This window comes from Bos taurus, chromosome 20 (genome assembly GCF_002263795.3).
Source record: "Bos taurus isolate L1 Dominette 01449 registration number 42190680 breed Hereford chromosome 20, ARS-UCD2.0, whole genome shotgun sequence".
Lineage (NCBI taxonomy): Eukaryota > Metazoa > Chordata > Mammalia > Artiodactyla > Bovidae > Bos > Bos taurus.
Window position 1 is genome coordinate 26,018,845 of NC_037347.1, and position 14,149 is coordinate 26,032,993.

Here is a 14,149-nt window from a genome sequence, read left to right on the forward strand (position 1 = left end):
TCCTTGCGTATGTATCTTGGCATACTTTTTCAAATGCATCAGTAGTATAAAATCATGGCAATGAAATTATTTGGACAAAGGATTTACACATTTCAAATTTTGATAAATATAGTACTAAATTGTTCTTTAAATTTCTTCCAATTTATACTGCTATCAGTGTACAAGAATGCAATTTTCTCCATCTCCTTTCCTTAACAATGAGGACTGTTAACACTTTTTAATCTGGGATACTCTTATAAGTGAAAAATAATATATTATTGTTGTTTTATTATGTACTTTTTAACTATGAAGAATGACGAGTATTTTTATGTTTATTAGCCATTTATATTTCTTTTTTCATGAACTCTTGATATTTCTTTACATTTGCTAATTTTTGTTTTTCATCATTTTCCTGATTAGTAAAATTTCTGTTAATAAAGAAAATTATCCTTTGTCATATATGCTGTAAATAATTTTTTCAGTTCATTAATCATTTTTAAAATTTTAGTGATGTTGATATTGTGCAGAAATTTTATATTTTTGTATAATCAAATCCATTACTTTTTGTGTCTGTCTTTTATATTTGACATGTCATTTTAAAAGGGTCTTATCTCTAAGACTTTTATTTTTCATCAGCCAAGTTTTCTCATAGTCCTTTAGTTGTTTCATTTTCTTAGATTTAAACTGAAATTTGTTTTGATTCAACAAGCAGGGATTCAGCTTTTGGTTAGCCAGGTGTCCAACAACGTTTTCCCTGTCTATTGAATTCTCTTATTGCACATTCTTTCTGGTGTCATCATATAGGTTTACCACCGCCACTTACATGATGACAATTTAAAATCTATATTTTCTTCCATTCAGCCCTCCCATCTTCAAGTTTGTGTATTCAATGCATTGAATATTTTCACCTGAAAGTGTACAGAGTTCTTTAATTCAACATGTTTAAAACTGAGAATATAATTTTATTTCCTAAAGCTTTTCTGTGTTCTATATAGCAGAATATAGAAATATTGAAAAATAGTTCATATTTCTCAACCAAATTTGAATTCTTATACTCACATCAAATAATTTTTTAAGTGAATTATACTCTTTATGACATACAGTAGAGCTCACGTCTGACTATAAATTTGCTGAGAGTAGAAACTATGCCTCATTTAGTCTTGATGACCTGTGTGTGTGTTAAGTTGCTTTGGCCAAGTCCGACTCTTTGCAACCCTATGGAATGCAGCCTGTCCATGGGGCTTCTCTGTCCATGGGATTCTCTAGGCAAGAATACTGGAGTGGGTTGCCATTCCCTTCTCCAGAGGATCTTTCCGACCCAAGGATTGAACCCAGGTCTCTTATATCTCCTGCATGGGCAGGTGGGTTCTTTACTACTAGCGTCACCTGGGAAACCCATGATTATCTGCAGGGCTTGGAACAGTAAATTGTAACTTTAGGCACCAAATCAAATAAGATCAACAGAAAATGGAAACATTCACTGAAGGAGTATCAGAATTCTATTTGATGTTGTAAAGAAACAGATCAAGAAAGAGAAAGAAGAAGAAAGAGAAAAAGAATTTGATGTAATTAAATTCTGGAATGAATGAGTAAAAAGGTGGTTCTCCTCACAATGGAAAGACTCCTGTTAGCTTGGAAAATAATGATGAGAGAGGGATGACAGGGAGAAAAACAAAGTTTTGAAAAGATCATAAGAGCCATATGAGTCCCATTTTCTCAGAAAGTGCCTATTCTCCCTGAGAAGAAAGCTTGCCAGGCCCCTAGGCTCTTTCCAGGGAAAAATGTCACACCCACATTCCCTTCTAAAAATAAAGGCTCTTTACTGTTTCTAACTCCTAGGAGGCCATTTTTCTACGTCATCTTAGTCCTCCCCTCAGCCTGCTTTACTGAACGAGGAAGGGTACTTTGCATAATAGCTATTGGCCAGCAGCCGATGAGAAAGCTTGGCTCCAAAGCAAAACTCAATAGGGACATAACTTAACCAAACCAATCATATCTTCTCTTGTAGGGCATCTACTCTTGAGACATATAGGGAGAGTCAGCAGTTGACAGAACCAGCAACTAGAACACAGAATATACTGAAAAAAGAAAGGACAGATATTATAGGAAATGCAGAAATAGAAAAGGACAGGATGTGGTGACTGGCCAGATTATGTGACCTAAAGAGGAGTAGAAAGAATAAAATAAATCATTAAGTTTACACTCTGAATAACAAGGAGGAAAGGTGGACAATGAATCAAATGGCAGAGTCACGAGGAGGGGAAGGGAAAAGCACAGGGCCAGTTTAGGAAGCACTCAGTTTGACAAGTGAGCCAACACTCCAAATAAAGATACTCGGCATCAGCTGGACACCAGTGTGAATTCTGAGAGAGGTCAGGGCTGATGACATAGCCGTAGGGGAAGCCAGGCAGGGCTGATGGCTCATGTAACCATGAGAGTGGATACAACACCTAAGAAAAAAAGAGCTATGAAAGAAGGACTCTGTTTAGTGAAGAAAAACTAGGAAAAGGAGCCAATGAAGAGGCAAACTTGTTGACAAAAGTTGGCAGGTTTTCAAGAAGTGTGTGGTGTCAAGGCATCTGGGGTTGAAATAGCACCGCATGCTCATTATTGTCAAATGATAAGGGAAGCTAAAGAGGATGAGGCTTGAGGCAAAACCACATTTACCTGGTGGCAGAGCCATATGTTTCAGGGATATGAAGAAAGGAACATAGATACTTCTTTTAAGGAATTATGGCAGTGGAAGGAAGGCACAACCAGATGGAAAAGGGCAAAAAGTAGGTTTAAAGGAAGATGAGCGTACTGTTCTCATTTATAATTTTTAAACAATATGAGAATGTTTAGCACTTTTTTGGTAAAGGTATCTGATCAAATCAGAGTGAAGATGAAGGTCAGCAGTGCTAAGAAAATAGAGACACTGAGCTAAGAATTAGGAGAGTGTTATATAGTTATGAAATTGCCCCAGATAGTAGTAAGCAGAATGAGTCCTTCAATTCAGACTCCTATGTCATTAACACTTAAGATTCTATGGCTATTCTTAATTTGGCTGAAGTATCCCACTAGCTCAAGTTGTTTGTGGTCTTAATAAATAGTAACAAATAATTGCATTAATAAATAGTAACAAATAATTGCAGATTGCTCCGTGTCCAACTTAACCCAAGGTCTTTTAATTTCATTTTATTTACTTCATATAATATATTAAAAAATCTTATAAAAGTCACAGAAATCAAAGATTTAAAAATTTTATTCCCTTATGCCTTCTCAAAGTGTTCAAGTAAAAGAATGTTCAGACTTGTCTACTCTACTAGTTCTGAGGAGAAGGGCAGGAAGAGAAGGGGACGACAGAGAATGAGATGGCTGGATGGCATCACTGACTCGATGGACATGAGTTTGAGTGAACTCCAGGAGTTGGTGATGGACAGGGAGGCCTGGAGCGCTGTGATTCATGGGGTCGCAAAGAGTCAGATGCGACTGAGCGACTGAACTGAACTGACCACATATTTAGGTTTCCCACATGGTGCAGTAGTAAAGAATCCACCTGCCAATGCAGGAAATGCAAGAGATGTGGGTTCAATCCCTGTGCTGGGAAGACACACTGGAGGAGGAAATGGCAACCCACTCCAGTATTCTTGCCTGGAGAATCCCATGGACAGAGGAGCCTGGTAGGCTACAGTCCACAGGGTTGCAAAGAGTTGGACACGACTGAGCAACTGAGCATGCATGCACCATATATTTTTCTTTGTCTTTTCTTACTTATGAGCACTTTTTATTTTATATTTTATCAACATATTGACCTATTAGCATCATAACTTACCTTGCATACTGAATTGCTTTGAAGGTATTTGTAAGGTCTCCACCATATTGGAATGTCTGCGATGTTGCTTTAATCATTTCATCTTTGGATTTAAAAGTATTCAGGTTAAACACAACTCTTGGATTATTGGCATATTGAATTAACCCCATCTTTAAGAGAAAAGAAGTTTATTACAGGCTTGTCATTGTTATAAATCATTCCTATGTAACCAATATAGTAAAAATCAGAAGTGCATTTATATATGGGCTGATAGCTTAAGGGAATCATTTCCAAAATTTTTCTTAAGAATAGTTATTTTTCTTCCAATAGGATAACTTCCCTGTCAGAGGCCATCAGTGTACAGCAGTGGGACTTATTGACAAGCATGATAATGTGCCATTTATGTGCCATATGGTTCTCAAGAATAATAGCTGCAGCTTTTAAAGCACTGCCATATGGATGAATAGTAGAATAAAGTTCATAACAGGAAGATTTAAATAGATTTTCTAGTTACAAAAGGATATATACATGTTAACCATTACAAGCAATCATGAATGGAATATAACATCTCATCAACTGAGGGTAATTATCTAATAAACAAGGAAGTATAGTTGAATACTAGGAAAAGTGACTGCTAATCAATGCAGTCAGTATAAATGTTTTCACTGTGCTGGATTTCCTCTCATCACAGATGTTAGAAAGGAAGCTGCTATATGTGTGTTCTGGACAGGACATTTCTGGTCTTCAGGGAAAATGCCACTGGAGAGTCTTATTTGGGAGAGCTGAGAGGTAGGACAACTTCGGAACAAGACGTTTGAGCACATACCCTAATCCTTTAGATCAAGGAGGTCAAACACTTTGGTTAATGTCCTTGTACTCAGCACTGAGATCACTCCCTATGCCTAGGATTTGGGGTTTCCAGAGTGGGAAGTGGTTATAAGAAAATCAGTGGTAAAAGAGTCGCTGAAATAGAGGCCAGTGTGTAAGGAAGGTGGAATGGGCAAGGCCTGGATTTCTGAGATCAATCAGCTGCTTTTGCCAGGAAGGCCTAGGAAAATGACCAAAAAAACATGATATTGTTGAATTCCTCTCTTCAAGGTAAGATGTAAGACTTGAGAGAGAGGAAAGGACCAACGGAAACTCTTAAGAATCTCAAAATCTAAGCTGAGAGGAAGAGAGTGGTGACCCCCTGACACAGCCCCACAACTTCTGTGTGAGAGGGAGGAAGGTGGAAGAGAAGATGTGGCAGATTAGGGCTTACAGAAAGGTCACATTTAGGTTGGAAGAAGATGCTGAGTAAAACCACTTTTAGATATGAAGGAGATGCACTGGGGTTGCAAGATAGGAGAAGAAGGTCAGGAATTCCACATGGAAACTATTAAACACAGTAAGTGACGTTACAGGGGTAATTCATTTAGAGACAGAAAATAAATAGATACAGATGAAAACTTCTCTTATGAGGGGCTTCAACAGCGATGTTCTCTAGAAACCAGTATGATACTTAGTCTTATTTAACAGAATTTTCAGTGAAAGCCCACAGTGAAACCTTCAAAGTTTTGATGGATATTAATATCCTCTTGGAATTGAAAAGCAATGTCAATGGGGAAAACATGCAACAGTATTTTACAATACTGTATAGAGATGCAGAAAGGCAAATTTCAATACAGATAACTGCAAAGCATTTAGGGGAAAGTGTTCTAATAACTGTTGGGCCTTGGAGCATCAGATGCAACATAGGAACTGGTAACTCTGTAAACTGGTTCCTGTTGATATTGGTTCAATATTTTCCTACAGCCAGGATGACCCAGAAAATGGCAGATCCAACAAGAAAGAAAGAAAAAACCCAAAACTTTAAAAATGCTATTCAGTGTTATAAAAGCAGGACCTTTCTGCTCCTTAATTTTGGTTACCTACCACAGGAAGAATGAAAACCAAAGACTCTTTAAAACATAAAGTTACACAAAACTATTGAAAGGACTTCTGTAAAGAATGGAAGTTTAGCCTAGACTATGACACTGAACTAAAAGTTGCTCAGTCGTGTCCAACTCTTTGTGACCCCCATGGACTATAGAGTCCATGGAATTCTCTAGGCCAGAATACTGGAGTGGGTAGCCTTTCCTTTCCCCAGGGGATCTTCCCAGCCCGGGGACTGAACCCAGATCTCCCCCATTGCAGGCAGACTCTTTACCAGCTGAACCACAAGGGAAACCCAAGAATACTGGAGTGGGGAGCCTATGCCTTCTCCAGAGGAGCTTCCCATCCCAGGAATTGAACCGGGGCCTCCTGCGTTGCAGGCAGATTCTTTGCCAACTGAGCTATGGCAGAAATATGCTGTCTATGAACTTATTTATAAAAATCCTAGACTTAAAAAATAATTTTTTCACCAGTAAAAAGAGAAAGTTACCATTATTAGTCCAAGTGTGTGTAAAAAAAACATACATAATGGATTTTTAAATGTACTGATTAGTGCATGAGTTAATGGAAGAAAAACTTAGCAACAAAAGATAATTAAGATGCTATATCACATATCCAATGCCTGTGTCAGAAATAGGAACCCATGCTTAAAAGACCAGCATTAGGCAAAGTTACAATAGAATAACTCAACGTAGCACAAATTTCAATTAACTTTCAAGATTACCATTAAATGCCTTTAATATGGGGATTGGACAAATGCAAAGATGAAGATCTCATCTCTAGTAATATTTTCTAAGAAACCTGTGGGTTAGGGTCTATATAAAGGATGTCCATACCTGTGTCTTTGTGGGGCCTATATCTAGGCCTTGTACAAATTTTTCCAAAAAGTTCTTTACTGCATCCCAGGGATAAATACTGTTTGATTCATCACATACAACCACAACATCTATGAAGGAAGGGCAGGCTACATAGGAAATGACAAAAGAAACATATTTCCATAGGTAAGACAAAGGTCACATCCACATGAAATGCGACAGAGTAAAAGAGAATGGCACTTGCTGATACAATTTTTCCCCTCTTTTAAAGTAAGGCATTGCTCAGACCCTTGGCACATTCATAACTTACTCTGAACTGCAGGCGCAAAGCTGGTCCGCAACTGAAAATCAGGACTGACATCAGAGCAAACGCCAGTTGTGTAATACTGACTTCCACACTGCTGTGCCCACAGGGGACCACAGGTCTTAAAAAAAATGAGAACAATGACAAAATACATAGAAAATGTTAACCTTCCACCTTGCCATTTGTGAAGCTCAGGAATCATTTCCCTTCTAAGACACTAGGAATCATCAACTCTTGAAACTAACAAGTTAACAACGCCTTTGAGAGAAAGTGCACTGGAGCCCACAGGGGGAAGGAGAGGGTGGCAGACGTGCTGTGCCCGGTGGCAGGCGTCTCGAGGACAGGGACACTGGGACTGTCAGTGTAGGGAGGAGCCCATCAGGTGACCCACCAAACCAGAGAAAAGGGGTGCTGTCCTTCCAGAGAACAACCAGGAGAAAAAAGGGGCCAAGTTCATTTTTTGTCTCTCAGGTACCCGGGTCTCACCTGCCTCATCTATAAAATGAGGATGATCAGACCTCCTAACTTAAGACTGTTGTGAAGACAAAATGAGTCTATGTCTATGAAACACTTAGAACAGTACTGGGTAAATAGCAAATGATATGTCATTGTTAGCCAGCCTCATTAGCAGTATTATGCCTTGAACATATGTCTCCTCCTGTCCCTTCCATTTTCACTATTCAGGACAAATAATAAACCCTGTGTCCCCATGGGCCAGGCAGGCAGCTTGGCAGAGAGCTTGGGCCAGGTGTAGACATCACGGTGAGTGAAGAGCCCACACCTGCTGTGCAGGGCATACCACTGTGGCTCCTGCCCACTGGCTGCTGTGAAACAGGCCCTGTGTGGCTGAACCTCTCAAATTCTCAAGGAGAATCAAAGCAAAAACTTTCTGTGAAAATTTATAATTAAAACAAAAAAACACCCTTGAAACACTCTACATGCTAAACAAACACACAGGAACTAGCAGGCTCATGAACTGCCAGTTTTTAACTCTGCAGTTATCAAAGCATTTCTTTGAGGACTTCAGAGCTGCCTACGTCCACTCCCTAGAACCTTCAGTCATCCAAGCTGGCGCTTGTCTTCGTGTGCACATCATACTCCAGTTATTAATATCACCATCAACCCAGTCCCAAAGCTCTCCCTTTCAGTAGCCCTTGAACGGCAAGAACTCCTGATTAAATCATGTGGGAAATATCAAGTGTCTGTGTGTTAGTTGCTCAGTCATGTCTGACTCTTTGGACTGTAACCCATCAGGCTCCTCTGTCCATGGAATTCTCCAGGCAAGAACACGGGAGTGGGTTGCCATGCCCTTCTCCAGGGGATCTTCCCAACCAAGGGATTGACCACAGGTCTCCTGCATTGCAGGCAGAAAATATTAGGTTAAATACAAATCATTAGATGTGGAACGAGAAAAAATGGGGAAGACAAGTCTAGTCATGATCTTAAAAAAATCTGCAAAGTTTAACCTTATGTAAAGCTGTGGAACAACTATTAAAACTTAACTGAAAAGTGTGGACTTGCACAAAGTGATTGGAAGAATGAAAGGGAACTTATTTGACCCAGTTTAATTGTTGGTAGCTCAAAGGAGAAGCAGCTGTGGTCATATTTCATGCTCAATGAGCAAGGCACAGTTTTTCCCTTATAAAACTGGTTCATTTTGCCAATTAGGGGAGAATCACAATTGATGCCTTGGGTATGTTTACCGAATGAGATACCAATTACTGATTTCCTACATCCACACCCCCAAATTGGTGTAGCTTAATCACCCTGAAAAACACTAACTCATGAAGTATTCAAAAATATTTTTTGGTTGTAAAAGCAATGGAAAACAACATTAAGGAGTTGAAATTAGAATATGCCAATTGTTAATGCCAGAACAACATTCCGACTTTAAGCCCAGAACTTAAGAAGTTTCAAAAAATGTGATGATTGTCAGTCTTTTCCACAGTATTCTTAAAAGTATCTTGAGATTTTGACCTTTTAGGTATGGAAAGGAAACCTTAGCTTTTTTTCTTTTTCCTTTCTTTTTTTTCTCTTTCCCTCTTTCCTTCTACTTGCTACACTGACTATTAAATTAACCTCAAATTCCTTCAACTTCATTTTATATATAAGGTTTATAAAAGGTTTTACAGTTACATAAAAATTGATAAAGTTACAGATTAAAAATCTGAAGTTACAGCTTAAAAACTTTGAAGCATATTCTGTAATCCCTATACCTCAATATATTTTCTTTTTTAATTTATTTAACTTTAAAAAAAGAAACAAGAAAGACAAAACAACCTTATGATAAAGACTTCAGAAGATTATAAACCAGGAAGATTCATTGAAATACTCATGTATGCATTGATCTAACATATATTATAAGCAACACCTAATTTACTAGGTGGTACCAAAGTCTAATATCTCTCAGGAAAAACAGAATCATATTGTTCAATATTGATTACATTTTTAGAGAAATCTGTTTATATACACAAGCTTTTAAGTTAGCATGTCAATGCAACATGTCATAATCAAGCTTTCTAAGATGATTTTAACAGAGATATACAACTAAGTTACACCTACATGGGTTGGTAGAAATGTCAAATGAGGTTGGGTTTTTGTTTGCTTTTAAACTCTTTTTTCCTTTCTTTTATCTTTTGGTGTGTGATGATTTTTTTTTTTTTTAACATACTCGTGTCTTTTAACAATTTTCTATATTATTTTTTCTGTTAGTTCCAAGGTCAGAAATTCTCTCAGAAAACTTCCATTTTCTTCTAGTTTTTAAGATTAACTCTTTAGTTCACTTGGAAGTATACCTGGATATGCAAAATATTCACCAATTAATTGTCCCCAGACTACTTGTTAAATACAGCATTCTCTTTTACTCTGATTTGTGGTGGTCTTTACACAGTGTTCTAGAAACTAAATGAGAGTAAATGCTAACATGAAATGAGTCCAGATCATTGCTTTAAATAATATCAGAGTAGTCAATGATTAGCAGAAATTATTAAAAACAAAAGTACTTCGTAGCTTTGAAACCTGCTTTCTGAACTAGCTGTACCTATCCAGAATGTTTCTACAGGAAGGGGAAATGAGAGCTAGAATTCTGTTGTTATCAACAAATACAAAACACATTTTTCAAGGGCAAAGAATCGCTGTTCCTTCTGCCCTCTTTCCCCAAAACATTCTGTGGCAATATTTTTGCTAAATATCTTAAGATGCTTACATATCAACACATTGTTCTTTTCATGTTGGCTCTCCTCTAGCATAACTTATCCAAAATTCAAGTTTGAACATTTAAACCTCAAGATTTGGTTTGCTAGGAGGGATGGTCGGAAGACACTGACTTCATACTTGAGAGGAATGAGGATTTGAAAAGTAAACACTCACAAGAAATCCTCCTGTTCCCACGTTCCTTGTCAGTGTCAAGCCAAGGCTCATGTTGGTTTTCATCTCAGTAACATTGGACATGCTCGTGGAAGCTTTCAAAGGGGAGAAGATTTTTAAAAGTGGTTAAATTATCATTTAAAGACTTTTTTTTTCAATGTACATTCAGGTTTATATGTAGCATTGAGTTTAGTACTCATGGTGGGTAATCAAGTGTATGGAAATGAGATGTTTCATTGATCTGGCTGCTCACTTAAATGAGTGAGGCTGCAGAATATGATCCTCAGGGGTGGGGTCTACAAAGGTCATGATGATTCCATCTAATGCTTTATTCTGGATCAGAAAAAAACATTCTTAAAGTGTTATCAAAGAATGCCATATGGTAGAATCTGGCCCAAAGCAACAGTAAGTGAACTTTAGAAAACCATCATGACACTAGCACATAGAATAATAGATAAATCTCTCCAATCTTCTCTCTCCCATTCAGCTAAGGCATCATTTGCTGTATCCATTCTTGACCTACTGAACATTGAAATTCTTTTCAATAATATCATTTTTTTCATTATCCTCTGATCTCTGCCAAGGTGTATATGTGTATCAACATACATGCACACATACCTGTACACCTATACATATTAGTTTTTCATTATCCTCTAATCTCTGCCAGGGTATGTGTGTACATATATACAGACACACACACATATACATATACATAAAATTACACTGTTTCTGTAAATGTGTATATGCATCATTTATCCTAAGTTGTGTGTGCTCAGTCACTTAGTTGTGTCCGACTCTTTGTGACCCCATGGACAGTAGCCTGCCAGGCTACTCTGATGGTGAAATTCCAGGCAATAATACTGGCGTGGCTTGCCATTTCTCATTCCAGGGAATCTTCCCCACTCAGGGATCAAACTTCTTTACCAGCGCAACACCTGGGAAGCTCTAATCCTAATTATCTGCTCATTTATATACATATGCATAAAATTTCTAAAAATAAATATACATACATATTTAGGGGTGAGAGCTCAAAAGTTTTATTATACAGTTTATCCCCTGTTTCCCAGGATGCCCATTTTAAAACTTCACCCTTCTTCTCAAGCCTCTAAACTCAACCCAGATTCCATCACTCTCTAGTGCAAACAAGATAATCACACTCAAAGGGTAATCTCAACTTCTCTCATCTTTACCTAACGGTCCTTTTAGAATTCTGACTTGTCTCTTTCCTCTGTGTTTCAGAGAAGGGAGTATTCTTCGTAAGGCTCATTTTCCCAGGTACCAGAGACATTAATTTCATCCAGTTAACTTTATTCTTGATTGGTCGTCACTCCCTTTTATTGCCTCCTTCCTCTCTCCTTACAAATATGATCAGTCAGTTCAGTTGCTCAGTTGTGTCCAACTCTTTGCGACCCCATGGACTGCAGCACCCCAGGCTTCCCTGTCCATCACCAACTCCTGAAGCTTGCTCGAACTCATGTCCATAGAGTTGGTGATGCCATCCAACCATCTCATCCTCTGCTGTCCCCTTCTCCTCTTGCCTTCAACCTTTCTCAGCATCAGGGTCTTTTCCAATGAGTCAGTTCTTCACATCAGGTGGCCAAAGTATTGCAGTTTCAGCTTCAGCATCAATCCTTCCAATGAATATTCAGGACTAATTTCCTTTAGGATGGACTGGTTTTATCTCCTTGCAGTCCAAGGGACTCTCAAGAGTCTTCTCCAACACCGCAGTTCAAAAGCATCAATTCTGTGGCACTCAGCTTTCTTTATAGTGCAGTTCTCACATCCATACATGACTACTGGAAAAACCATAGCTTTGACTGGATGGACCTTTGCTGGCAAAGGACTGTCTCTGTTTTTTAATATGCTGTCTAAGTTGGCTGTAGCTTTTCTTCCAAGGAGCAAGCATCTTTTAATTTCATGGCTGCAGTTGCCATCTGCAGTGATTTGGGTGCTCAAAAAATAAAGTCTGTCACTGTTTCCATTGTTTCCCCATCTGTTTGCTGTGAAGAGATGGAACTGGATGCCATGATCAAAGTTTTCTGAATGTTGAGTTTTAAGCCAACTTTTTCACTCTCTTTCATTTTCAATCAAGAGGCTCTTTAGTTCCTCTTCACTTTCTGCCATAAGGGTGGTGTCATCTGCCTATCTGAGGTTATTGATATTTCTCCCGTCAATCTTGATTCCAGCCTGTGCTTCATCCAGCCTGGCATTTTGCATAATATACTCTGCATGTAAGTTAAATAAGCAGGGTGACAATATCAGATGAGATCAGATCAGTCGCTCAGTCGTGTCCGACTCTTTGCGACCCCATGAATCGCAGCACGCCAGGCCTCTCTGTCCATCACCAACTCCCAGAGTTCACTCAGACTCACATCCATCGAGTCAGTGATGCCATCCAGCCATCTCATCCTCTGTTGTCCCCTTCTCCTCTTGCCCCCAATCCCTCCCAGCATCAGAGTCTTTTCCAATGAGTCAACTCTTCGCATGAGGTGGCCAAAGTACTGGAGTTTCAGCTTTAGCATCATTCCTTCCAAAGAAATCCCAGGGCTGTTCTCCTTCAGAATGGACTGGTTGGATCTCCTTGCAGTCCAAGGGACTCTCAAGAGTCTTCTCCAACACCACAGTTCAAAAGCATCAATTCTTCGGCACTCAGCCTTCTTCACAGTCCAACTCTCACATCCATACATGACCACAAGAAAAACCATAGCCTTGACTAGACGGACCTTTGTTGGCAAGGTAATGCCTCTGCTTTTGAATATGCTATCTAGGTTGGTCATAACTTTCCTTCCAAGGAGTAAGCGTCTTTTAATTTCATGGCTGCAGTCACCATCTGCAGTGATTTTGGAGCCAAGAAAAATAAAGTCTGAAACTGTTTCCACTGTTTCCCCATCTATTTCCCATGAAGAGATGGGACCGGATGCCATGATCTTCGTTTTCTGAATGTTGAGCTTTAAGCCAACTTTTTCACTCTCCACTTTCACTTTCATACAGCCTTGATATACTCCTTTCCCTATTTGGAGCCAGTCTGTTGTTCCATGTCCAATTCTAACTGTTGCTTCTTGACCTGCATACAGATTTCTCAGGAGGTAGGTAAGGTGGTCTGGTATTCTTGTCTCTTGAAGGATTTTCCACAGTTTGTTGTGATCCACACAAAGGCTTTGGTGTAGTGAGAAAGCAGAAGTAGATGTTTCTACTTATAGGATCATCTCCTTTTTATTAGAAAAATCATTTCTTAAACCTACTTGCTATCTTATCAAACTATTTTGCCAGTTCTCCTTCACTACTTAACTTCTGGAAATAGAGGTCTGCTTTTGTGGATAATTAAAACCCAGTAATTCCAAAGAGTTACAAATAATTCCAAATAGTGATTTTCTTTTTTTAGTAGAACAAGATGATTTTCACATGATCAGAAACACAGAGTGTTCCTCAGCACCCCCCAAATTATCCCTAGTACTGATGTTTCTATACTGAATGGTTTATTTTGAGGAGGGAGAGAAGTATGAATAGTCTCAGATTTCTGTTAGTAATCACCAAAATCATCCTAAATATTGATGGAAACTGGTCCACAGACTGGGCCAGATGGTCCAGGAGGCAGCATGTTTCCCACACATCTTACTCAATTAGGTCATCAAACTGTGTTGGAAATTTGGATACAGTTGGACCCCATGTGACTACAGAGATAAAGGCAACAAAAGCTGTGTGTATTTCTTAAAGGCAAAACTCTGACTGGTTTTGTTGTCTTTTTTCAACTGAGTATATAACAAGATTTTGATATGTATAAAAAAAACACATTGCCAATTATAACTTACTTTGCAAATTCAATTTTTCACATGTAGTGGTGGATAGATCAACAGGACATTTATATACATCTCCCATTCGGTTCTTAGGAAAGCCACTCCATGGTGAACCAACCAGTAACCTAGAAATAGGGATTTTATTTTCCATTAGACATTAAATGTTAGCTATAGTTTCTTAAAG

At 38.6% G+C, this 14,149-nt stretch overlaps 1 protein-coding gene across 2 annotated transcripts in view; it reads right to left on the reverse strand.

Moving 5' to 3' along the window:
• Positions 1-14,149, reverse strand: part of ITGA2 (integrin subunit alpha 2) — a 108,733-nt gene that overhangs the window by 46,356 nt on the left and 48,228 nt on the right. The window contains exons 3-7 of one of the 2 annotated variants that reach the window (NM_001166499.1): positions 13,981-14,090; positions 10,175-10,266; positions 6,812-6,926; positions 6,523-6,650; positions 3,794-3,942 (exon numbers count right to left, since the gene is read on the reverse strand). In NM_001166499.1, coding sequence (NP_001159971.1) covers positions 3,794-3,942; positions 6,523-6,650; positions 6,812-6,926; positions 10,175-10,266; positions 13,981-14,090 — 594 coding nt within the window. The remainder of the gene's footprint in view (positions 1-3,793; positions 3,943-6,522; positions 6,651-6,811; positions 6,927-10,174; positions 10,267-13,980; positions 14,091-14,149) is intronic. The other variant, XM_024981212.2, reaches the window with a different exon arrangement.